The sequence below is a fragment of the Aedes aegypti genome, unplaced genomic scaffold (genome assembly GCF_002204515.2).
Source record: "Aedes aegypti strain LVP_AGWG unplaced genomic scaffold, AaegL5.0 Primary Assembly AGWG_AaegL5_hic_scaff_826_PBJ_arrow, whole genome shotgun sequence".
Lineage (NCBI taxonomy): Eukaryota > Metazoa > Arthropoda > Insecta > Diptera > Culicidae > Aedes > Aedes aegypti.
The window spans coordinates 2,969-30,463 of record NW_018736521.1 but is presented as its reverse complement, the minus strand read 5'-3'; the positions used below and the strand labels follow the sequence as shown (position 1 = coordinate 30,463).

The window sequence follows — 27,495 nt, the reverse complement described above, 5'->3', positions numbered from 1 at the left end:
TAAGAATGGGAGTATCTTGTAAGACGAGCGTGAGGTGATCGAAAGGTGGAAGCAGCACTTCGACGAACACAGACAATGAAAGACGGGACAACAGAGGAAATGATAAGAACCAACCAGCCCCTACTTAAGGATGCCATTCACCAGCTCAAGAACAATAATGCTGCTGGTAAGGATGGTATCGAAGCTGAACTCATAAAGAAGCCCGAAAAGGCTGGCCATTTGTCTGCACCAGCTGATAGGCACAATCTGGGAAACAAAACAGCTACCGGATGGGTGCCGAAAATTGAGATTAGCCTTCATGAGCCTATTATTTAATTCATTTAGTCAAAGTTTTCAGGCGGCTAGGCAAAATAAATGATAAGTGTAGATTCCATAAATTGTGAACTAATAATGGCCGAATACGTACAGCTTGAAATCAACAAAAGATGTCTCGATCTCGAAAAATAAGTCCACCTTGTTCATCGAAAACGTAGATAATAAATGTCTAATCCCCTTTACCATCATTCGCCAAATCTGCTCTTGTCAAAATCCGTTAAGCAGCATCCTTTTCAAACCCCACCACGCAGAAGCTCTATATCGGAGTCCTAAGAAAACTTCCAACTACCGAATCCCGTTGCATAAAGGAGATAATACCCCCATAAAACCGCACCTTCGACCCAGTTTTGCCGCAATCACTCAAGTTCCAGCCAGCGCATTCGGCAGGACACAGTGTCTAACCCTAAGTTGTGTTGGTTTGCCCGGGCCTCTAAGGATAGTCCCAGCATCCAGTCACCACACCGAGAAGACCGAACGAATACAGTTCGACTAATTCACTGCTGCTGTTGACTTGTATTTTATGGCAGCTGGAATGGAAGCTAACCCGTGAACATGCTATTAGCGATAAGCTTTACTGTGTAATCTTGTGCGGGTTGGTACTGTGAAACGGGGTATATTTGATAATACGAGTAATTTTCAGAATGCTAGTAACAGTTAAGCAAAATTAATACGAAAGTTAACAGTATTAGTATGTCACTTCATTTTAGTGCTATTTTCATTGGAACTGTGATCATTTGATGGTTTTTATTCGGATTCTACAAATTGTTGTATTTTTACATTTTTGGAACGTTTACAAACAAACCTTTATACGATCACTGATGATTTGATGCAATTATAAAGAGTTCGTCACTTACCCTTGATAACAGAAATAATCAGATTTTCGTCCAAAAAATTAATCAATGTTACCACGTTTTACGGTACCTATAGAGAGGGATTAGATTTTCATCACAGCTGTTGGCTAGAGTTCTTAGATTCTGAGTGGTTTATAGAGGGTGGGGGTCACGACTGTGTCACTTTCAGTGACGTCGTTGAAGATAAGTTAAACAGCAAACAAGTCGCGACATTGAGCGTTGATTTTCATTCCTTTGGGGTGGGATGATTAATCCCATCCCTGCTTCGAAGGCTACGACCTTCCATGGTTAGGACGATCCTAATTAATAAAGTTTGATTCAGTAGGTATCATATTTTCGTGACGGCAGCAGAAGCTGATGCTGACTTAAAAACTTCCAACGAATCCAGAAGACAAATTACGTAGATTGATTTTTTATGCGTCACATTGATTGATGTAATTTTGTTCTATACTCTTCATTCCAGGCCTCGACGTCAGAGCTGCTAAAATGTCTGGGAATGTTCCTGCACGACCGGTGCCGAAAGCTGCGAGATTTCCAAGCAGGTGACGCCGTGATGTGGCTGCGGGCAGTCGATCGGAGTCTACTGCTTCAGGGATGGCAGGTGAGTGAAAAAACTGAGTTTTCTTGGAAAATTAATCAGAGGATGTTTGGCCACTCTCGCTGGTTGCAGTAATGAGAACTTGCTCATAAAAACTGCTTAGGATAAGTGCTCCATTGTTCATCTCATGCTACCCAGTTCATACTAATACTAATTGAAAACAAATAATTAATATGTTGTTAGATTCGGATATTATGTGTATAAAAAATAATTACACATAAATATAGCCTGCAGTTATTAATTTCGAGTAGATAAATATGGGGGCATTGAGGTGCATCTCGAAAAAACTGTTGAAAATTAACTTATAATACGATGCTTTCCGGATTACGGCCATGCTAAAAGTTAATTACTTAAAAAATATCGACGAAGTTCAGATGGTTTTCTCAGTCTAGTCTACGAAAAAAGGCTAATATTGAAGAGAAACAGCAATAAAATAACGTTTGAAAAAAGTTTAATATGTTTTATGTTTGTTAATTTTGTTCCATCCAGCCAACATACTTTCGCATGCTGAAAAACACACTAACATTTTCATTCTTCTGTTCAAATTTCCAGAACATTCCGAAAATTCTTTCTATCGATTTTTTGCGAATATGGTCATATCAAATGTCCATATCATCCATTCAACGGATATCCTAAAGAACCTGATGAGCTAGAGGATTGGTGTTTTTTGACAATTCATTCGCAAGGTGGTACTAATAACAAATTTACTTCCATCTTCTATATATCAAGAATTTGATTAGCTAGAAATTCGGTGTCTTTGGCAAAGTTGTTCAGAAGATCATTGAATATCTTACAGTGACAAACCCTAATTGAAATTCATCCGCTAGATGGCACGAGTAACACATTTTTTTCAATCTCTTATTCTGATAAGGCTGGTGTCTTCAGCCAAGACGTCTTCGATTTCCGTAAAACTATTACGAACAATTTTTAATCCAAACATTGTTTTAGACACGTTAAAGATCAAACTTATCTGCGACTTCGTTTTGCAGCCATGTTGGCTCCTTAATTCGTAATTTCAAAGCAATAAAACTAAATTCCATAGTTCAGTATTGTTTCAGGTTTTGTTCTCTGGTACGGGATACAGGTATGTTCCGTTTTTGTCACGTTCCGATTTTGTCACGCTCCGTTTTTGTCACGTTCCGATTTCCTCAACAAATAATTCCATTTTTATCAACACAAAAACATTGAAAATTTTTATTTTTCTGAATGTTTAGAATATAGTCTAAAGACTTATTTTGAAGCAAACCAAATGTTTTTCAAATATCTCAGGGTTGAATTTTCGACATTATTTTAGTCTTGAGCACATGTATCGTAGGTGTCAAGTCCTATACCATTCAATGGGGGTTGCCTCCTTCTCGGCAGCTATTCAAACTAAGTGTTCAAGCTTGGCTAGGGCTGCTAGATAACATTGACACATCCTTCAATACTCGAAAGTTGTCCTGGCCACGTCCTAGCGACAACTGGGGACTGTAATTAGGGGTCGTCAATAAACCACGTGGTCATTTTTTTCAGACTCCCCTCTCGTGGCTTTTATCCATAAACAAATTTAAAAATTTGTATGGACTGTGGTCATTGGTTAGACAACTACCCCCCACCCCCGCTGCCTCCATAAATGACAACATTGTTTAGGGACGACTCCTTAGTTTAAAAATTAAGCACGTATTCAAAATAAATTATGTACCCATAGAGCTGCGGATATACTTCCTTTTTCTTATAAAACATGACATCATAGAATATTTGATGTAAATGTTATAGACATATTCGATCAATGTTCAATTATTCGTTATAAGAGATAGACCAGGAATAAACTCAAAATATTCTATCAAAGAAGTAGAAGTGGTAACCTTTAGACCAGAGACGAAATAAAGACGTTGTAATGAAGCTCAAACTGGGTACCTGTTCTAGTACTAAATTCGTTACCCAAGTTTGGACAGATTACAGTACACTTCTCTAAGCACTTTGCTTTAGCTCAAGTGTATACAAAGATCGAGGCTTATTTCGTATTTTAAAAGACTATTTTTCGACCCGTAATATTTTGGACAAAGAAACTTTCATTATTTTTATTTCTTTTTCGACTTAAACCTGAATAGAATTCCACAGATTATAGCAAGAGGTCAAGGAGGAGAGGACGACCCAAGCAACCAAAAGTTCGGAGAGAATAGTATGTTTAAGCTTAATCAGCTTATCGAATAATCATGAAAAGCATTCTATGCAGCTCACTTTTTAAGTAATTATCCGAACTTGAAGTTCACAATACGTTTTCTTACACTGCTGCATAGGAAGCAGTTCAAGCTCAAAACAAATCCCCAATAAGAAGGAAGAAAACAAAAATAAACTTATTTTCACTGTCACTGTACATCAACGGCCAATTTCGTTCTGCATATCCTTATTCTTAGTAGGTGTTGATTTAGTATTTTTGAAAGTTATATTTTTTTTAATATTTGCTGCAAGACTCGAACTCGAATTCTCCTCATTGAAATCGTGTCCATACCGGTACTCCCACAATGCGCCCAATCAAATTGTGTATGGATTTACTTGATATGTTGATTTCTAATACTTGTGCTTCTATCTAGTTGATACTATTTATAACTTTCAAAATCTCTTTGAAATCATCTCTGAACCCATTAATACACTTGATAGTTCTATTAAGTTTACTCCCGAACTATTTCTGAACTTGTGGGATTTGACATTCTTTAGTTTGTTTTGTTTTACAGTTTTTTCTCTGAAGTGCAAGTGGTCAAATGAAAAATAGTGAATTAAGAAATACTTTATTGAAAAATATGAAAAAAGCAAAGTTGTTTAGTGATTCGCATCCCAGGTGAGAACATTCGCAATAACAGTGGAAACGACGGCGATGAAGTTTTCTGATAGACTTGACTCAAGTGGGGGTACTGCTAGCTGTTATTCCTCCGAACCAGATTAATATTTGACTTGAAGAGCATTTCCACGATGCAGGTAGGTGAATTCAATATATATTCAAGTGAATTTGTGAGTATTTGGTGAACATTTTTTAAGCCTCCACCAAGCAAAGTGTATTGATATTTTAGTCCCCTTTATTCCAGTTGAGGGGTGCGTTTGTTTGAACACGATTAACTTTTATTTATTGTTGTCTTGTATTTAAGACGTCAAAGAGCCTTTTTAACAAAGTAATACCGTAAAACTAGTCAACGGGAACACCGCGTAGTGAAAAAAGTCATATCGAGTTGATTGACGAAAAAGCTTTTTTTTTATTCCATTTACAAAAGAAAGTTTAGAATAAGTACGGTTAACATTTTCAGTGAACTTGTATTAGAAGTTCAAAACAAGTTCAGTTCGAACCATAACAAGTGCTTGAGGAGTTCACATTCGAACTTTATTTCTGTTTTGAAGTCGGAAAAAAGTTCACTTCAAGTACGGTTGACGCGTTCACTGAACTCTTAATTCAAGATCGAAACAGATTCTTTGCACACTCAATATGAACTTTAGTGTTGCTTTGGAGAGAAGTAAACTACTTCTAACGTACCTTCAAGTTTCTAGTAAATATTTGCAGTACGTTTTAGAGAAATAAGTTCTGATTGTAAAATTGTTATCCTTTTAATCAGCAATAAAGTTCCATATAACTATATTTGAACCTACGTTGAACTTCTGAGTTCACATCTCAAGTAAAATACGAGCTATTGGTTGCTTGGGGAGAATCAGCAGAACATAGCAATCTATTGAAAATTTCGGAATCTACATTCAATAAGTCTACATCGAGGAAGAAGGAATAGGACTGAAATGATTGAAAATTCAAAAAGCTGTTGATACCTGACGTTACCACACCACGCAAGTCCTTAATCCATTTTTTTGGTATCCTGATCTTCGAGTAGACACTCATTTCTTCTCCACTTGAAAATCAAGAGATTCATGAAGAGTTTTATACCAACTGGCATAGGCTAATTCATGCAACTAAAAAGCTTCAATGCTTTGGCAAGGAGGCTGGTTGTTGAGTATGTACACTTCTATGTTTTCGATGAACCTATCCAACATTAGTTCTACGGAATAAACAACACGATTTTTAGCTCTTATTAATGTTCGAATCCTCTGAGCAGCAACTCAATAGAGAAACTTAAAAGTATATGGAGTACCGTGTACCAGTTGATTCCGCTCCTAAATGCTTATCTATGATATATACGCGTATTTCGACTATCACTTGCAGTCTTCTTCAGTGTCAGTTACTCGTATCCACTGATTTTTAGTTAAGTTTTTAGTTTAAAATTACACGTTACACTGCGAAACAAAAATAACCTTTCGTGTATACCATTAAATTTTAGAATGTTGAATCTTATGCAGCTTAAAGAAATTCACAAGCACATCACAAATTTTTGCTGAAGGTCGTCGTTTCAGAAAATCATGGTCTTATTGATGTTTCAATGAAATTTAAACTGGTTTATCAATAGTTTGTTAATAAATTCCATCGAGCTTGCAAAATAGGATCTTAACATAAGTATTAGACATAGTCTGATCAAATTGCTGGATTTAATATCAATTTGATCGAATTTTCGATCATGTTTGCAGCCTCCACACAAATTAAGTTGTTTCTTAAACATGCAAAATAGGGCAAACGCTCCCTTAGTGGAGGTAGCTCAAATAGTGGAGGTAGTGTGTTTTGACATGTTTCGCACTTTTTTATGGCTATGTGATATTTTTCTATGATGTACGATGTGAAAATGATACAAGTTATCGAAAAATATTCATGAAATTTAACCATAAACCTATTTTAAACAATGATTTTGCTTAAATTTTTTGCTCCTTTGTACCTATAGTGGTGCATCAGTACCTATAGTGGAGGGTCCCATAAGAAATCAATGGTTTGCGCCACTAAAGGAACCATTCTTAAAACATACCTCCACTAAAGGAACAGTGTTCCTATTGTTGGTGCAAGGCTTTTTGCAGGGAAATTTCAAATGAATCGTGATTTTTATACATTTGAATGATAGAAGGATTTGAGATCTAGCGATTGATACGCTAAAATCATATAATTCATGATTTTATCACCATGTTTTAGCAGTTTTCCCTTAGGTGCACCACTAATGGTACATTTGCCCTACTAAGTTTTCTAAATAATCCATCTTTTGAAGTAGCGAAAGTATTACAAACTTCTTTAATTCGCAATAATTAACATCCAAAAACCATTAAAGTTGTAAATTCATCACAAAAATTTACATACAAGCCAATAAACTTGGATGAAACTGATAAATAATGAAAATGCATTATTGTATTAAAGACCAAGCGTGCTAGGACGTTTTTGAAAATGGAATAACATTTAGTGATATAAAATAAAATGAATACTTGTACTTTAGGGAAAAAATTCCGGTGTGTTATCGGTTAATGTATTTCTCGTTGAGTTTCAGTTCCCGGTCAGGTGAGAATGATTTTAGTTTAGAAGTTTTCTCGACAAATGCAAACAAGTGTGCATGTGGCAATAAAAGCTCTTAGTTGATCTGTTAAGTGTTTAAGTTAAGTGGTGCGTGCGCGAACGCGTTGCGATCAAAGCATTTCCCATTGTTGATATTCTGCTTTGCGGGCTCGCACACGCATCGCAAGACGCGTTTACTATGGAGCGCCCTTAGCCTTCGCTAAGTCTACAGGGCCTGTTCACAAACTTCATAACGCTGAAGGGATGGGTGGGTGTTCTCGAAATGTAACAGCTCATACAAAATTCGTAGAATATCCATACAGAAAGCGTTACGAGGGGGAGGGTGGGTGTCAAAAATGGACATTTTTGGCGTTATGAAATTTGTGAATGAACCCTACATACCTATATCAGTGCAGCAAGTACAGAGGCGCAATTTTTGAGGACCAGTGCACACTGTAGCCGTCGCTGAAAAAACGTGATCGAAATTGTTTTGACCTTGAAAACATGATTTTAGTACTATAGTGTCTTCGGGAAAGTTTTTCCATAAAATAATCGCTATTTTATGAAAGTGTCAATTTGGTGATTAATCCACCTATAAGTGAGAACGAAATTTTATTTTTCGTATTTATGAATTTAAAAATAAACTTTATTCGGGAAAGTTGTAGGTAATATTAGAAGAAACAACTTCGCTGAAGACACTGTATGCATATTTTTTGATTTTCATGTACATTTGTGGAGTTTTTTGTGGAACACCCCTAAAAATCACTTTTTTCATCATAACTTGGTTGGATGATTTTGTACAATTTTCAATTGTTCTAGTGTTATTTGTTACTTGCAAAAACGCATAACTTTCTCCAAAAGAGCATATTTTTATCTCTCATACTTTTCGAGTTATTGAAGGTTTTATATAAAATTTTGCACCTTTTTGACACTAAAAATCATTTGGTCGCGCACATTTCCGCAGTCTGAAACATGTTCATCCAATGGTTTGAAACTAATACTATGAAATGCAGAGAAAGCCGCTTTTAGCCTGCTTTAGCCTGACGGTCAAAAGAAAGTCTGAAAAAATGTTTACTTACATGCAGATATAATTTACACTTATTAACTACCCCCTATATTGGCTTAACTTGAATATCTGGCATCACTGTATCGAATTTTATGCAATGAAATCAACAATGACATCAATCAACAACAGATCAGAATAATCTGTTCAGACAGGTTTACCACAGACAAACAGACTAAATATCATACACTCTTTTCATCGTTCACTTTTCTAACGTTAGTTCCATTTATGAAGTAGGTGGTCAATTAGGGATTCCGGCTCCGACTACTTTTGCTGAATACCGATTCGACGGTACTACATCGATCAGAATCGGTAGGGTTTATGGACAAAAGGTCGAAAGACAAAACGTCGAAAGAACAAAAGGTCGAAAATGATTTGCTTGGTGGGAAATTTTTCCTTCTTTTAAAAAAGATTATCGACATTTTGTCCCTTCTTCTTTGTTCTTCGACCTTTTGTCTTTCGACCTTTTGTCATAGATTCATCGGTAGTACTAGTAAAATACCGATAATGATTTTTTTCCCACCAAACCAATAAAATATGTTATAGTTTTCGTTTGTTCATAAGAAAACCCTATATTTTAGTTTTATTCACAATTATAACACTTATGCATTTTACAATAAATAGTTGATAATTTGTGGAGAAAGAAAAAAAATTACATTTGTTGAAATATTTTAGAATATTAGTAATAGTTATCGGAAATATTTACCCTCGTGTCATGTGATTTGCCATCACCAGAACCACTTGATTGATGATACGATTGGCGAAAGGTATTTATCAGCATCATACAAAATAAAACAGCGGAATTACTGAAATCTTAAGATGATCATATTAAAGATCATGTAACAAAATTTGTTCATACATTTTTCTATGATAACATATTGTTGAATTTATTCATTTGTGGTGATCGAACCCATGTATAAAAGGAACCATTAATAAATTACAACCTGCTTACACTGCTCATCTACACTTACTTGTCCCATTTTCTATGTAAACCTTATGAGCTGCGAGCCAAATATGCGTAGAACGGCAGTACACGAAGGCGATTGTGGATTGTTTCTTCATAATTGTGTAAATATGTTTTAATGCGAGAAAATCGGTAAGTGTGCATTTCAAACTGTTTAATTGCTTTTTGGTTTATATGAGTGGCACCCAATATAAGCATCCGTACTAGCTTTGGCTGAGTTTAAATTTATATTTCGAATATTTAAGTTGTCATTACGATTAATCGATATTTTGAATCGATGTTTGGAGCATCTAGAATCAAATGAATTGATTTTCTTAATTCGAGTTTTTGATTCGATTCATTTTGTAGAAATCGATAAATATTTCTTAATGAATTGATGGGAGAGAAACCAAATTTTTAATAAGTGAATTTGTTGTATCGAATATGAAAACTGATTTTATTGAAAGATGTTGGTGTCGACTGCTAATTCATTCGATCCCATCCCAAACTTCATAAATTTCAATTCAATATATAGATGCAAAGGATTCGATTAAATCGATAAATAGTTTTGACAGTTCAAATGTGAATCGATTCAGTAACATCGATGCTATGGAGAAATTTGCTCAACGCTTTGTACACTGAATCTTTATACGAGGAAGTGAGGTAATTTCTTTCTTGGTCTCTATTGGGCAGTTAACCGAAGAGGCTCAAGAGGATGTAACAAGGATATTAAGAATTGCAGGGAGGATCTCCAGAATTGATACTGACTAAGAATTATTACACTGATTTTTGGCGACATCAAACCTGTGATTACATCTATTAGAGCATTCCCGAGAAAAAAGTGTTTCCTTATCAGGATGGGAAAATATTTGGTTAAAAAAGATAACGAACAAACCAGTGATAGCGAAGCTAAAAATAATGATGATAATCTTAAACATAAATATTTACTGATTTATGGATTGCATATGAATTTTTAAAAAGATATAATAAATGTTTCATAAATATATTATACATTTTTAGTTTTTTGCTGCGAGCTCCCGAAAAATTTCTCAAGAAAGGACTGAGACTTCCTGCAGAAAAAATAGCAATAAGTGTTTTTCTGCAAAAAATATAACAGCTAACGTTGGAAGGTGAACGACGAGAAGTGTGTTGAATATGTTGTCTGTTTGTCTGTGATAAACTTGTCTGAAAAGATTATTCCGACCTTTTGTTGATTTGATTATATTGTTGACTTTATTGCATAAAATTCGATACAGTGATGCCAGATATTCAAGTTAAGCCAATATAGGGTGTAGTGAATAAGTGTAAATTATATCTGCATGTAAGTAAACATTTTTCAGACTTCTTTTGACCGTCAGGCAGGCTAAAAGCGGGCTTCTCTGCATTTCATAGTATTAGTTTCAAACCATTGGAATGAAACATGTTTCAGACTGCGGAAATGTGCGCGACAAATGATTTTTAGTGTCAAAAAGGTGCAAAATTTTAATATAAAACCTTCAATAACTCGAAAAGTATGAGAGATAAAAATATGCTCTTTTGGAGAAAGTTTATGCGTTTTTGCAAGTAACAAATAACACTAGAACAATTGAAAATTGTACAAAAATCATCCAACCAAGTTATGATGAAAAAAGTTGATTTTTTAGGGGGTGTTCCACAAAAAACTCCACAAATGTACATGAAAAATCAAAAATATGCATACGGTGTCTTCAGCGAAGTTGTTTCTTCTAATATTACCTACAACTTTCCCCGAATAAGTTTTTATTTTTAAAAATTCATAAATACAAAAAATAAAATTTCGTTTCTCACTTATAGGTGGATTAATCACCAAATTGACACTTTCATAAAATAGCGATTATTTTATGGAAAAAACTTTCCCGAAGACACTATAGTACTAAAATCATGTTTTCAAGGTCAAAACAATTTTCGATCACGTTTTTTCAGCGACGGCTACAGTGTGCAGTGGAGGAACGCCGCGATGCACGGGGGATACCTTGCTGAAGACATTCTCGAAAAACGCAGCGAACAGATCGGCAACCTCCAATCCGTTTATGACCCGTGGTAAAAAGTGTACAGCTCCGGGATTAAATTCGGTAGCAGGTATACCAACGCATAACAAACATAACAGACTCGGGAACTGGCTAGGTGTGAGTAAGTTCGCACCCGTCTGCTCGGGAGAACATGTCAAAAGAAGTAGCAACAAGCTCGGGAGCGTTTACTTGCGAGTAACCGAGCAAGGTGTGATTTATTATGGTTTTGGAAAGACAAACTAATTGTAGGGTCGATGTACCAATAGCCGCATAGCTAAGAACAAAAAATCGTAGTAAATCGAAAAATAACGCTAGCGTCATTATTTTTACATCACCTGAAAGCTTTTTATCTTGGTTTTGTAGGAAAAATATGAAAACTACGAAAACTCAAATGTTTCTATTTATTATCGCGTGTGCCACTATAGGAATACATGTGCCTATAGTAGCACTATTTCTAATTCCTGCTCCTGTAGTGGCACTAGCATCACGGCGTTGGCAAATAACTTATCAAAATCGTATTTTTACAAACTTTTATATTTTTCCTACACAGTGGATTAAAAGCTTTCGTTTGATGTAAAAAAGTTCTTATTTCATCAATTATTTTGTATAATAAAAAATAGTTTCTCTCAGTAGTGCTACTATAGGAACAATAGGTTAACTATAGGCGCAAGGGAGCTCAAATTTTAAGCAAAACTAATTATTTCGATCATTTTTTGAAGAAAATCAAGCTGTGTATAAATGGTACTTAAATTAATAGATTCTGACCTTCATGCCAACAATTTTTTTTTTGAAAAGATTTATAGCAAAACGGCCGTAAAAAGCCACTAGTGCGACTATAAGGGACTGTCCACTAAGGGAACACCGACCCTATATAGACACATATCGAATCATATCGACAGTAAACTACTAGTTTGTAGTCAAAAGCCCTTGAAAACCGTAAATCTCGGAGGGGAAGTAGTTTTTTTCCCAAAAGCACAATATGACTCTGAACAGCTCTGAACACGTTCGCGAATCACTTTTAGCTTCAGTTTACTCGGGAGCCGACAGATGCGAGTAAACCAGCGCTCTGACGCTCGGGAGCGTTTGGTTTTGTTTATGTTCCAGTTCTGAAGAAGTGTTCGCCACTTTCCATCACTGGATGCAACTTGATGCTGATAGCTGTTTGTTTTAGTCTTACATAGTTCGACATGAATCGCATAGTCCATCTCTAACCGCAATGAGCCGGCCACCACCACGTAAACAGCACTTAGTCAGTTCACTACGGTACAATACTGTATTCTGTCGAAATTTCACAGCTGCTAATATCAGAACACAACTAGGTGTCTGTGAAAATCAACACATCATAATCACAGCTGCTTACCAGCAAGCTAGGCTGACCATACGTACCGTATTTCACGGGACAGTACCGTTTTCACCATCTTGACGAGCTGTCCCGTCGTTTTATTGAAAATACTCAAATTGTCCCGTATTTTGAGAACTGAGGATATTCCCCCAAAAAAAAGCAGTGCATAACAGCAGTAAAGTAAAAAAACTCAAATTATTTTTGCAAGTTTTTATCATATTCATCTATTATTCTAGTGGTTAACAGATGCTGATTCAGAGTCAAATTTTTGTATTAGTCGTCATGCTTGAGCTGACTTCCTCCTCCTCCTAGAGCGTTATGTAATTTGTGCCTATCTATATAAATAAAAATGGAAGGGTGTTTGTATGTCAAGAGTTGGCTCGAAAACTGGTCATTGAATTTGCGTGATACTTTACCTGTTGAATTTATCCGGGACTCGAACGAGATTTTGCGTAGAAAAAGTTTATGAATGTCTACGAAATGGTCGTGAAAACGGGAGAAAACTACCCAAGTAATCATGGAGCATTATATCATTGCATATATAATGTAGCTGCATTGCCGTAAGCCTACCATTAAAGTAGTTTAAAAGTGGAAAAGGGCCCTTTTACAGTTACACTAATGCAAAAACGACGATGAAGCAATGAAGCAATTAATAAAGTAACATTAGTGCATTGATACATTTGTAATGTAGAGTTAATGCTATATTGTTTGACAGCTCTTGAAATATGTCGAATAAAGGCAATGTTACATCAATGTTGTTGACATGCAGTAGAATACGTGCAATGTTTATAATGCTTGTGGTTACTTGGGTAATCTGTCATTTTGTATGGAAGATCGAATATCATTTTTTTATATTCGGGATTCTACATATCAAGGTTGTATACTCGGTATTCTGGTAGCATTTCTGTTATTCTGATAATATTTCTGGATTTTTTCCAGGATTAAACATTATGGAGTGGTGGTTGGGATCTTGAAAAATTCAAAGATAGTATGTCGAATTCCGATAGAAATGTCAAGATTTAAGTTAGATTCCTGGATTTCTGAAACAAAAAGAAGCTTGAATTTTTGAGATTTCAAATCCCAGGACTCTTGGGTGACTTTGGGATTACTCTTACAAATTCCGAAGACTCCAGATATTTGAGGGATCGTTCAAATATTACGTAACGCAATAGGGTTACGGTCCATACAAAAATTTGAAAATTTCCATACAAAAGCTGTTACGTTGGGGAGGGAGGGGGTCTAAAATTGGCAAATTTCGTGTTACGTAATATTTGAATGAACCCTGAAAGGTTCTTGCCAAAATCAAAATAGTTCCAAAACTAAATAATCTCAACACCCTCAAAAATCTACTTTAACTCATGATTGATCATCATAACGAAAACATTAAATAATTCTACTAACACCAAATAAACATGTTTCCGTAAGTTCCAAAAAGCTTTAAATGTTCTTAAAACTTTCAAAAGAACGCTATTTATAAGTTTTAAAAATTGTTTTGTTCTTCATTTGTCCCGTTTTTATCCTTTAACCTTATGGTCAGCCTACAGCAAGCGCAATTGGTCAATTTTTGTTCGTAGTCCTCTGACGTTCAGGTAGTAGGGTTTTGTTCTACTTCGTCGTAAGCGCTATTATTCGTCGTATCAAACTTCAAATGTTCCACTACGGCGAATATTCAAACTTACCTGCAACATAGATTCATTATCCAAGTATAATTTTGTGAAAGCACCACAAAACACACCAAAAATGTAATAAAACTACTGTATTTCGGTAAATAACTTCAGTTCAATTATCCACTTTGCACTTTTTCACCGAAATCGCATGGACGAACACGATTTGAGAGAAATGCTTAGCGATCGACTGAGCCACACCACTTTTCCCAGTTCACCAGTTTCTTCGCGCCCCCGTGGGTGACTTACTTCGCCGGGCACTTATTTTCACTATGGAAAACCTTCGTACTTCTTCACTGAAGGATTTCATTCCAATCACACGCCGTAAAACTTCAATAAATCACCAAATTTTACGAAATTTCCTCAACCGCCGCGTATAATCCGTCGTGGTTGATAATCCGTGGTGATGGCATTCGGGGAAATGGCTTTCGGGGTAATGGGGTAGAATCGCATCTAATGGTGCTAACGAAAGAATATTTTTGATGTTTGATGCCCACTTGGATATAGCTCCGGATAATATTTACATGATTGGAAATACAAACATGACTGACCATATTTTTCGGAACCAGTTTTACGGAAGTGGTCATATATCTGAAGATTTCTAACAAATCTTAATGCGTTCGTCGGCATTCAACTTCCAATTAGTTCTAGTTTCAAGAAAAACTGTTAATATATATGCAGTCGACCCTCCACATCTCGATGTTCTACATCTCGATATCTCTACCTATGTCGATTTTTCCGGTTCCTTCTTCTGCATACATTTTCACTCACCATATCTCGATATCCTCCTTATCACTATATCTCCCTATCTCGATGTGATTTTCTCTCCGTTTGTCGATATGTCCGTTATCAAGAGTTACTAGACTGGATTTTAAGGGTTTAAAGAATTCGCGTCAAAGAAATGACGTCTGTTTATTTTTAATTTTGCTGGCAACGGAGTGATTGTCCCTTCGATATCGAGATGTGAAGAGTATATCGTGTGATACTCTATGCCCAAGGAAGTCAAGGAAATTTCCATTAAGAACCCATACACCTTCAGCATGGCTTTGCTTCGTAGCCGCGGACTCTAACCACTCGGCTAAGGACGATCGGTGATTACTCACATTTTGTTTGCTGAATCTGCAAATCAATGGTGATTAAAACTCTACAGATTGTTTTAAATCAGTTTGACATTTCGACAGGTTGTCCTGTTGAACAACTTTGCCAAAGATACTTCTTTCCTAGGTTTTCTGGATATCGAGATAAAAAAAAGCCAAAAAGTCTCAATCAGATTGGTTACTGTCAAAAAGCTCTTTATCTGCTGAACAGCTCTCCCTTCCTCCTTATCAGAATCTTGATACTAGAATATTGAAAAAACAAAAATGTGACTAGTGCCACCAAGCGAATGTATTCACATCCTGGTTTGCCCGATAACACATGATTTGCTATGCAACTTTGCCGAAAACAATAATCTTGAATCTTATCAGGATCTTTAAATATGATTGATCGAAGAAAATTTTGATATCAGCGACACCAAACGGATGAATTCCCAACCAGTTTTGTCACTGCCAAATAGCTCTTGATCTGCTGAATAACTTTGTCAAAGACGGTTACTGGACGACACCCCAATCTTAATGACGAATGTTAAATTTACTTTGAACTTCGAACTAGCAAAGTGTAAATAATTCTGTGACGCTTTCATGTACCACCTACTATAAGCTTCATACACTTATGTAAGCTCTCCCCACTCAGAACCCAGCCGAATCGAAAACACAGTTGAAACGGTGCCACTTGAACCATGGGTAATTTAATTGGGTGGTGTTTTCATCTCTCTTCGACATTTTCCCTCATTTTCCCTGCCAGCGTACGAATGAGTTGAGTGGTGGTCCATGCCGTCCTAAGTATAATTAACCACCAGCCCATCTCTGACCCTCCATTAAATCGAGCTGACTTTAATGGGTGGTGCGGTCTTGGTGGACAACATAGTAACTTCTGTCCCACTGCCGATAGCGTCACTCGGAGAGTGGACAGCTTTTGATGTATGAACTGTTACAGATGGTGCTGGCTTGACCTTTCGATGTCTTCGTTCTATTCGACGAAGAGTGTATTGGGAAAAAGGGATTCTTTCAGTAATATTGAACACTTAAGTGCCCTAAAATTTCACATTGCCGACAAACTTGAGGGCTCAACCTGTGATTGATAGCTAATAAAGGTACAAACAATATTTTCTTCGATAAATGGTGTGTAGTGGTTACCCCGTTGAGACTATCGAAGGAAACAAATCCAATTTTTAGGTTTAAGTCTGATTCGCTGCTGAAAAGTAATTTCTTTGCATATCTTGATGCATGGGAAACTCCTACAAGAAATCGAACAAGAAAGTGCTTTTTCTGATCGTTGTACGCAGTTGAAAATAAATGTCAGTTCAAATGGGAGCCGCAGAAGGAAATTTCTGCAAGGAATCGGTTAAAAAGTTCCTCAACGATTCCTTTTCAGCAGCAAATCAGGCTTTAATAAGAAAAAAAAAACAATTCTGTTGCATATCAGCCTACTCTTTATCAAAATAATGAGCAACATAATGACCTACTTCTCCCACCAACAAAAACAGTACTGAAAAGTCCTACTTTTCAGTACTGTTTCATAACGGTGCTGAAAAATAATACTTTTCAGTTCTGTTTTGATAGTTGGCAAATTAGTATGCTGCTCAAGATTGCTCAATGAGTTAATCAATTAGTTTCTAGTTCTACATACATCCGTTGGACGATCAAAATTCGACTCACTACTACGACTGTGGACTGTGTCTATTTCGTGTAATATCTTTGCCACCCCCTACTTTTCGGCCCATCCTGTGATTTGAATGATATTGTTATTACATTTAATTTCTACTATGTCATGATTACGGTCTAGGCGTCTAATACATATTTTTTTTTTCAAAATCACCCACGACCCACATCAAATGCATAGGATTGTTCTATCCGGGCTGTTATCACAATCACAAAATTGAGCTGATAACAATGATATTACAGCTTTTCACCTCAGCTCGGAAAATCTGAAAGAACATCGTCCGAAAAGCTGTCTTTCCGGGAATCCCAAAACTCGACTAAACTTCCATTTTTCATTCAGTCAATGGCCCAATGGGGCGGGTCACTGAACGTGAGCGAAAGCAGCGCGGTGCGGTTTCCTTTTTCCGGCAGCCAAGTCTGTTGGCCGTGCTTGGTCGGGTTTATTATTCATACAAGTTTAATCTCTTAGCTTGGGTTTTTTTGCTTCTTTTATAGAAGGGTGGCCCAAAATGATCAAACTACAAATACCTTAAGTTACACCCCTGAAACTAGTTCATTTGGGCACCCAGAAACTACTGTGACAGTTTGAGCAGAATCTGTCAACTCCAATGGGGAGCTAAACGAGCTTGAATTTCATTATTTTTTTTTTAATCGAATCGGTATTAAAAATCATAATCATAAAGACATAAACGTTCCTTGTTTCATTTAAAGCGATCGAAAAATGTACCGTTTTGATTCATATTACGGACGGCTTCAAATTCCGGACACTCTACTTTGTATGGGAAACATTCTCGTTTTAAAGGGTTTTTTTTCCGAGATATCTATGCCAATTCATAATGGTCAATTGCCTTTAGCGTCTCTTCAGTGGTTTGTCTATTTTAATAGATGATTTGGCTTTTCCATTTGTGATTTTCATGAGCTGTCCGGAATTTGAATCAAAGTATCCGGAATATGAGGCAAAAGTAAGAAAGCGTCCGGAATAAGAATCACGAAGAGTCCATACTTTTCTATTTATTTAAAATTATTCATGTTGCGCAATCCAAATTTTTACCCACTATTTGAAAGCGTAGTATTTTGGAGGCTCGATAACATGGAGAAATCATACAGAAAGATTTAATTTATATGCTTTATGATGTGTTATACTTCACTGAGGCCTTAAGTGTCCGTAATATGAATCAAAACGGTATTTACTTTACCTGTTCCACCTCGGAGAGAAACTGAATTTCAGTTTCCAAAAATTTAACTTTTTTGTTTCTTCCGGTTTGTTGCTGTCACCTCTATGTAGATAAGAGAATCTTCAAACCAATAGTGAAAGAAATTCAACGACAACACTGCCTATGGTAGTAATGTAATTGGAGTTGCTTTTCTTCAAGCTCGTTTAGCCCCTCGGATTCCGTTCAGACCCCAAACGAACAATTTTAGAGAGTATGACATAAGATTTTGATTTCATTCTCATATAAAAATGGGCCACCTTATCATGTATAGCCATCTAATGGGTACATTGTTTTCTCATTTTTCTTGCAGGACGTTGCCTTCATCAACCCGGCCAATGTGGTGTTCGTGTACATGCTGGTCCGGGAGCTGGTGGACGGCGAGGAGACCAAAGAGGCTGAACTACAGGCGGCGGTGCTGACCTGTCTCTATCTGTCCTACTCGTACATGGGCAACGAGATTAGCTACCCGCTGAAACCCTTCCTGGTGGAGGATTCCAAGGACAAGTTCTGGGATCGGTGAGTTTATCGGGGAATGGTGGGATGTTCCCGGCTCATCTTGATGTATAATTTAGGCTTTGGTATCTTTTCAAGATTTTTTGCTAGATTTTCACTCACTTTTCCAAGATTGGATCGCTGATCTAATACATATGTAACAATAAGAGATTCTCTCCTTTCTCGCTTTTTTCGATTATTACAATGCATCTAAATTACTTGAATAGTGATAAGAAATCTTTGAGCTATAAATAAATGAAAACCGATTTTTATACTATACTATTAATGAATTAATGAAATTCTTAATGAATTTATGAAGGTGGCTGTACCTGCTACTATCATGGTGCCCTGAATATATTTAAGATTCAAGTGTTCGTCATAGTGCACCTTTCATCTTTTAATCTTCTCTAAATCATCTGTTAAGAAATCTACATTCTTACATACGAATACGAATGTAAACAAAATTCAATCCGTCGTACTGAGAAAAAAAAGCTTGTGAGCATCAATGTGTGCGCGACGCTCAACGTAAAAATACGGTTCCTTTGATTGTGTTGTTTTCGCTGTACTGTGAGCAAATGCCATAATTGTACGGTAATAAAGGAATTGTGTTCATATGTTCGGGCTGAATTTTGATGACGAACAATTAATTTTAAAGGAAATTAGTATATACCATCATGCTGAAGGAATGGAGGGAGATGCCCGTAGATCTATCTATTCTAGTAAAACATTTTATTATAGCGTTGATATGTTGTGTTTTAACCATTCAATACACACAGTGAGCCGTAAGTTGTGAGACGAATCTGGAAACCGATTGCGACGGAGTTGAAAACGATACGACGGATTGAGAATATGGTAAGATGCATTTTCTTTGCATTATTTCCAAAAAGCGTTATTGTACAATGCTAAAGCCATTTTGGGAAAGAATTGTTTGGCATCGGTTTGTATCAGCATCATTCACTGTAATACTGGGAAAATTACAGTTCTCACTGATCAATGCTTAATACGATGGATACTAGCACATCACCCTACTTCGTCGATTGGATACTAGCAACATTCATGTTTCTATTTAATAATCTCATCCTGACTGCTTTCAGGAACAAGGCAGGGGAGTATACTTTGTTCTAATCATAATCATCTTAAATTAAAAGCATGAATATCGCTATTCCCGGCCACGCCCATCTTTACCGTAACTTAGGATAGGGGAAGGATATGTTGATGTAACACTTACTTAATGAGAGGCCACCGACTCAGCGACGCCCTCATAAGTGCTACGGAGTTGGGGGTTGGGAGGGGTATAAGGTCACGTCAGGATTCGCCTGAAAAGCTAGCGATGGACCCAGAGCATTTGTGATTAGGTGGTAATTATTTAGTCTTTTGAATGCCGGCAATCAAAAGAGAAAGCAACAGTTTATTTATTGAATAAATAGTATTTGGAGTAATGATTGTCGATTACGCGATAATAATTTTTTTACTCAATAACCAGTAAAAATCAAAACCGATCCCTCCAGGGTCATCGTTTGTAAAAAATAAAGATAATAATGCGCGTAAAACACAAACATAGCCGACCGTAAAAAAAAATAATAACTAGGGAAGGTGTACCGGTATTCGCCATGTACCAGTTATTCGCCACCCCAGATTTTATACCGTTTTACTTCATATATGGTTGCCAATTGTTTAGTGTTTGCTAAATTGCTTTGAGATGATACGGAAACATTCTTGGAAACCGCAAAATTTTCTCAGAAAATAATAGAAAAAAATCATTTTCCTTAAACTTTTAGCTCCTTTGCACCTATTTTTTGCCACCTGTTCCTGAATTCGCCACCCTCCATAAGAAATCAACGTAAGTGGCGAATTCACGAACCGAAATTAAAATCGTGGCGAATACTGGTGCAAGTGGTCCAGTATTCGCCACCACCATTTTTAATACAAAAACAAAGTTTCTGATTAGTTTTTATATTTTCCCTGCTGAGCATGGATTGAAAGCTTTCGTTTAATGTCCAGACAGTAACCAAAGGTCTTTTGATTTATAAATAAACAATATTTTTCCTTAGGGTGGCCAAAACTGGTACACTTACCCTACCAATAAAAAAGGAGTATGGTTTCTAGGATGGTCGAAAAAAGAAAGGAAGCGCGTTTGAACTAAACAGTGAGGACAACACACTCTGTTTTTCTGGCTCAGAATTATACAAAAAGCAGAATCGATCCCTCCAGGGTCATCGAACGGTTAAAAAAAGCACCCACAACCAATTGTAAGCTGCGTAACACCCGCCCGGACAAAACACGCGAACCGAACAAAAATATCAAACTCCGAAAAAACATTTTTCGTTCAAGAAACGACCGGAAGTTCCACAATGCACAAAAAAATAAAACTTACAAAAGAAAAAGTATCAAACTGGAACAAACTCACCGGATTGGTTTGCCAAAAACTATTTGATTCACAGTACCGTAATCCGGGGGCAAATTGATCACTGGGGTGAATTTGATCAGGCCGGTATCAAATAGCATTTCCTTTCAAGGATGCTTGATACTTCATTGGCATCACAGACATTCCTTGTTGTCTAGTTTATAGACGTCTAATGATGATTTTAAAATATTTCATTTTTATTAAGATCAGTGTTCCATAAAAATATTCACAGTTTTTGAAGGTGTTAGGAATACTGTTGGAAATGTCGTTACTAAACAATCCACTGGTGCTAAGCCTGCATGCAAACTTTGAGTGTTAAAAATGTTGTGTAAGCTTCAGTGTGAACTGCTGAACTCATTTTTGAAATCTCACAGCATTACAAGAATAGGTTTTTACTCATAAAACCGTTTATTGTTGAATTACTTGCTTATTTCAAGGAAAATTGCATACTTTTAGGCGTTTTATGCAGATTTACAAACTTCAAATTTTGCAATAAAATTGTGATATACACGAGTTGTAAGAATTTTGACATCATTTTCTGATTCAGGAGACCCAAATTTAGTAGATAGGGAAATTTTACATTCGCAATTATGCTTTTTTTATATAGTGATCAATTCCGCCCATTGTGTCATTTTTAATTTTTGATATTGAAACTAATTTTATGATATGTTAAATTTTTGTTTCACAAAAAAATCGATAACATAAACTGATTGAGATCAATGAAGTACTGATTTTACCGCAATAAATTAGACAATATTTGAATTCCAAAGGATAACATGACAAAAAGTTGTGAAAAAGTGATCAATTTACCTAGAACACGAGTCAACGAAATCACTTATCCATTCTTCAATTTTTCCACTATCACTTTTCGAACATAACAATTGTATTCTAATATTTATAGATATTAAAACCAGGATTTTTTTTTTCAATTTGACGGCAGTAAAATCATTCCGAGTCCGATTTGAAGCACGCTTCGATCTTCCTCACTGGCCATCATGTTTGTAGAATCTACAAACATTTCAGGTTGAATTCAACAATTTAGATAAAAAACGTCGAGTCCTAGATACTGAAGACGGCCTTACAGCAGAGGTCAAAGTACGCGTATCTATCAAAGGCTACATACTCTAGTGGAATTAAATGATACATTTCGTAGTAAATTCGGTTTTCGTTTATTTATAGATATTCCACTAAATAGCTCGAAAATTTATCATCATTTTTTTCATAGCCGTCAGATGACAAACATGGTATATTCCTTAAATTTCAAATTTGAAAAACTTTTAAAAAATGAAATTATTCTTTGAAAAATGTCAAAATTTCACCATGTTCACATAGTTTAGAGTGAAGATCTAGCGAAATCACAAAGAATATGAAGTGGAAAGACAGTTGTTGTTTTTGCAATTTGTAATAATATAAAATACAAAGAATCGCGAATTTAGCACATTGTTTGCGATTTGCTGTTTTTAATCTTTATGTACAAAGTTATAGACCTTTCATCTTACATTCCAGGTGTCTGCTGATCGTGAACCGGCTGTCCTCGAACATGCTGCGGATCAACGCTGAACCGGGCTTCTTCACCGAGATCTTCACCGAACTGAAGGCCTGCGGTATGAACTCGTCCAGTTCGAACCCCAACGGAAACCTGCCGTGCGGTGCGGCTTGACGCAGTAACAGCAGCAGTCGCCATCCCCGAGAGGTTGTTGTCCGGCTGTCGATTGCCGGTCAGCAGCAAAAGTACCAGCACCAGACGACCCTCCAGGAGCTGACCAGTGTCGTTTGAATGGGAACGACGACATGACTTCAGCCCGAATAGATGGCCAGAGTACAGCGCCCCCAGCCATCAACCAACGAGAGCTCAGCCTACAACAACAGAAACTATCACATGTCACTACTACCATAGCAGCAATCATTCTAACAAACCGACACACTATAGTTGAAACGGGTTCAGTGGTCTAAACCCTAGAAGGGTGATATCCTTCTTCAACCGTATAGATGTATGTGTGTGTTCCGTTCAACGCCATATTACAAATAGTAGCCTCCTCATCATAAACCGAAACAATAGCAAAAAATAAGAGAAGAACAATTGTGCTAGAGCTTGGGTGAAAGTTCTCAAACCAACGAATGCGAAAACTATCGGTCTTACGAGGGTCGGACAGTCGGAGTAGTGCAGTAATTCACATTGAAGTTAAATAGCCATACAAGACACAAACACATTCTTAGCAAGGGGATTACCACAAGCCATTTTTGTTTCGTTACCAATCCATTGGAAAACAGTAGTGATTCCCAAAGATTAGAGTAGAAGATACGCAAAAATAATAGACTCTTTGAAGTTTTCCCGAAAACTGTCGAACAAGGTCGGTTTTGAATTTAAAAGACAACCGTTTGTAATTACCAGGTCGTATTCTCAATTCCTCCATGAATTAAAAGTTAAACGTAAGAAGTTTGGCAGAAATAGAAATACGAAGGAAGAAAACCCAACAAAATGTGATTCGATGAAATTATATTACTATTAGACGAAATTTATGAAGTTAGGATTACCCGGAAACTCCATCACCAAGATGGAACTGATTCTCAAATTGAGATGAGATGATTTAGATGGTTCCAGAAGAGAAGGAATGTTTTTGTTAGGTTACACACAACTTCGTGATATTATTTAAATACTATGGCAAAATAATTGAACAGATCTGCAAATTTTGCTAAACATAATTTCAGATGTATCTTTTGGATACTGGAGCTCTTGCTTAACGTATAAATGACCAGTAAAGTTTATGTTTTCAGTCGATTTTGGCATATTGCGTAAAACGTTTGAAGCAATCTTTTTTTCTGGTCTGATTGGGATATAAATTTCAACAAAGTTTAATAAACTGTCATCGTTCTAATCGCAAATATTCATGAAAAAGTATTTGAGAAGAAACAGCTTTAAAAACAGTGTTAGGTAATGCAAATGCATGACAACTTCTATTGCCGGTCACACCTATCTCCTCCGTTACGAGGAAAGAAAAGGATAATGTTTATACAACACCCATTGAAAAGAGGCCAGGGATAAGGTCTCTTCTTACTTGCCTTTTTGAAAAGTATAAAATTTGAAGTGAAAATAAATAAAATTTGAAGTTATCGAACATTTAAAATAGAAGCAAGTTAAAATGTATAACTTTCACAGCATAATGAAAATTATAGGGCTTAGATTTGAAGGGTTCGATTATTTCTCATCATTTTTAAACCCTATATTCAAATTCCAAAATTTCCCGTTTCGGCTATACAGTCAACATAGAATACTAGGCTAAATACACTGTCCCAATTGGGATGTATTGCTTTTAAAACGTATTAGAAAAACGAGATTTTTTTTGCCAAAATTTAAGACAATTTTAAAAATTTGAACGATGAAGTCTAGTGTGAACGTTTATTTTATACATCTCCGGTTTAAATCATCATTGATCTATCGTTTGACAAGTTGTATCGATTTGATTTGGAAAAAGACCGTACTTAATGCAAAACGAAACCAAAAGCTACTAGCGAGCAGAACGGAGTGATGAAGGTTTGAAACAAAACCAGAAAAGCCATAACCTAAGAAAGAAACAAAAAAACTAACAAAAACTAGCCGCGGTATAATAACAAAAAAAAACTGAACAAACTTTGTATAGTGAGTAAGTGAATGTTAATGTTTGATTTTAGTGGTTAGAGAAACAAAAACAAGAAAAAAGCAAGCAAAAAGTCGTTGATTATGAAACAAAGCTAATTCACACCTACTCAAGTGCGTGCAAAAAAGTGAATTTTGAGACGACATCGATGACATGTGTACAGAGATTACTGTGAAAAATACAGCGAGCAAAGAGGGAATGCAGTGTATGGGAAACCTTTAATCTGTTGTGCAATGGTTGAAAACGTGTGGTCTAGTTTGGATAAGTTTGTTGATTCTTGGTTTGTCTCTTCGTGGTTAAAATTTGGAAACAAAGTGTAGATATTTCGGTTTACTCTGTATTATATTTGACAATAGCAATGATCTCAAAAATATAGTTTGCAAAACATTATAAATCAATTTAATGCACGTTTGCACATTCCGTTAGGTAATATTGATACATATCAGGAATGTACGTAACATAAACTCGTAACAAAAGAAATCAATTTCAGTTCCCAATGGGTTGAAAGAATCAGTAAAATCAAAATGGAAATGTATCGATGTAGTAATCAATCAGGAAATTTAATTTCTTGGAAATTAATCAACTTCAGCTCTACACTTATAACTTAACCCTTTTTGAGAACAACAATATATTTTTTTCAATTGTTTGCACTTCTACAAGTTGAGAATTTAATTAACAACAAATGAATTGAATTTCAATCTTTGATGGATAAATGACTTAAAGACAGTTCACAAATTTTTAACGACTTCGATATATTTTGGGAAAACATAAGAATCCCATTTGGAATTGCTCAGAAAAGGAAGGCTTTGCGCCAATGCAAATGTATTCATTGATACATTTCTATTTTTCACTGATCTGAAATGCTCTTTATTAATCTAGTTTACATTTGAATAATCCATTATATTAAAAACGATTTTTTCTCCCCATACTCCAGTTGAAAGAACTATAGCTCTCTATAATCAACTGTGAATAAGCCACATAATAAAAATCTTAAGATAAAATAGCAAAAAAAAAAACACTCATACACTGACACAAAAATCCATCCAACAGTTAAGTTGTATGTTTTAGCAAAACAAAAATCGTGATTTATATAACACAATACGCTCACTCTGTTTTTACTATAGTTTTAAAACTGTATCGTGTATATTGTGTAACAATTTCCCAACAATTGCAAAGAACGAATGTAACATGTGTATCAATAGAATACTTTCATCCCATCCCAATTTTAAACCACTCCTCTTGCCGCATAATGCTTAGAACTGGAAAAAATAACTGTAAATATCAATTTCTTCTCTGTGTTTGCTATGAAGCAGAATTTCATTTCCAGTTAAAATAAAACTCGGTTTGGACGCTGAACAACATTTGTGAAACGCAATGGAAATTGGTTTCAATGTAAGCAATTTTCAACCGTTGTCCACACAACCGCATAAAGAGGGCCGGAGTATGTGCAATTAAGAAGGAATGTTCTGAAAAACCATCGTGAAATATAGTGCGACGAATACAAACGAAATTTTGACCAATGTAATCATGATTGAAAAACGCGGCAGGATCGTTTGATTGTGCAATAAAGAATGAAACTTAACTAGAATTAGAACGAACTGTACACTGAAAAAAGTTGTAGTTTGAAAAACAACGTTTTTTGTTTGGTTTTATTTACAAAAAAATACTGAACATGAGATCGTTTTGCGATCTTTGAATGAATACAAATCTTCCAGAAAATTCCGTACTAACTTTCTCTCGATACGCATTAATTTATCTTTCCTTTCACATTCAAAACAAATAAAAATATTTAACCATTGCGAGTTGAACTGACAGAAGATCTTAGTAATTCAATGACATCGGTAGCCTTTCGGTATGCCAGACTAGCATAAACCAGAGTTTCGAATAGTTCTTCTCGGGAACAACCAAGATTAAAATTAGTAGTAAAATACAAAGCAGTTCAAACCAGAAAAAAAGCATTAAACATAGAAAATTCATCGACACGGGAAAAATAATGCTGCAACAGTAAACGTCACGAAAAAAAAATACCTTGAAGTAACTATACGAAAAAACGGGACAAGATAAACACAAATAAACCAAATAAAAATACTGTTGAATGTTGAATACGGATGTAAAAGAATAACAGAAATAAACACATAATAAGAGTTATTAACAAATTGGAACGAATCGTTTTAAACGGAACAGATGGTTTGATCCACACTGTGTTGTAACAGAAATTTTCAAAGTGAAACGAGAGTAATTGAAAACAGAACAGATTATCAACAGCGGCAAAATGGTCATCATATAAAGAAAACTAATCTTTGGAAAGATACACAAGACCAATAAAAACAAACTTTAATGTAGAAACGAAAGTTGTTAGAAAATCCCTGCTGAAGTTGCCAGAAGAAACCAACCACATCAATATGAACCCTGTTTCTGTCCAAAGAACACATAAGCGATTGGGACCGAATGATTGCCAAACCACGAACCACTATAAACATTCCCTATCAAATCACTTTAAATACAGTGAAGTAAAGAAACATTACACCCAGAAGATCAGATAATAAATACGTACAACTTAGGAGGGTGGAAGAAATGACTACAGCATGATATTATCCGAGATGCAGATCTGTTATCTCACGGGACAAATGGAAATATATGACCATTGTAGAAGAATAGTATCCTCCATACCTTACCATCGTGATGGAATAAGGAAAATGAACTAGTTACAACAAGCGGCTAGAAACCCCAAATCCTGCGATACCCAATATTCGACGAAAAATCGGACAGGAGAAAAAGAGAAAAAAATAAAATTCACAACTTTCACGGAAG

The 27,495-nt window shown here is 35.9% G+C and overlaps 1 protein-coding gene across 1 annotated transcript; it reads left to right on the top strand.

Annotated features, from left to right (window-relative positions):
• The first annotated feature begins 1,600 nt into the window (after positions 1-1,600).
• Positions 1,601-27,495, top strand: LOC110681415 (cyclin-dependent kinase 5 activator 1-like). The gene is made up of 3 exons (XM_021857155.1): positions 1,601-1,767; positions 18,464-18,669; positions 22,556-27,495. The coding sequence occupies exons 1-3, from the start codon at positions 1,663-1,665 to the stop codon at positions 22,707-22,709; spliced, it is 465 nt and encodes a 154-aa protein (XP_021712847.1). The 5' UTR covers positions 1,601-1,662; the 3' UTR covers positions 22,710-27,495.

What these genes read in the sequence shown, in the direction of transcription:
- LOC110681415 (XM_021857155.1), top strand. Translation starts at nt 1,663, where the DNA reads ATGTTCCTGCACGACCGGTGCCGAAAGCTGCGAGATTTCCAAGCAGGT. An exon ending in TACTGCTTCAGGGATGGCAG is followed by an intron (nt 1,768 to 18,463) that starts GTGAGTGAAAAA and finishes TTTTTCTTGCAG; the next exon opens with GACGTTGCCTTCATCAACCC. An exon ending in AAGGACAAGTTCTGGGATCG is followed by an intron (nt 18,670 to 22,555) that starts GTGAGTTTATCG and finishes CTTACATTCCAG; the next exon opens with GTGTCTGCTGATCGTGAACC.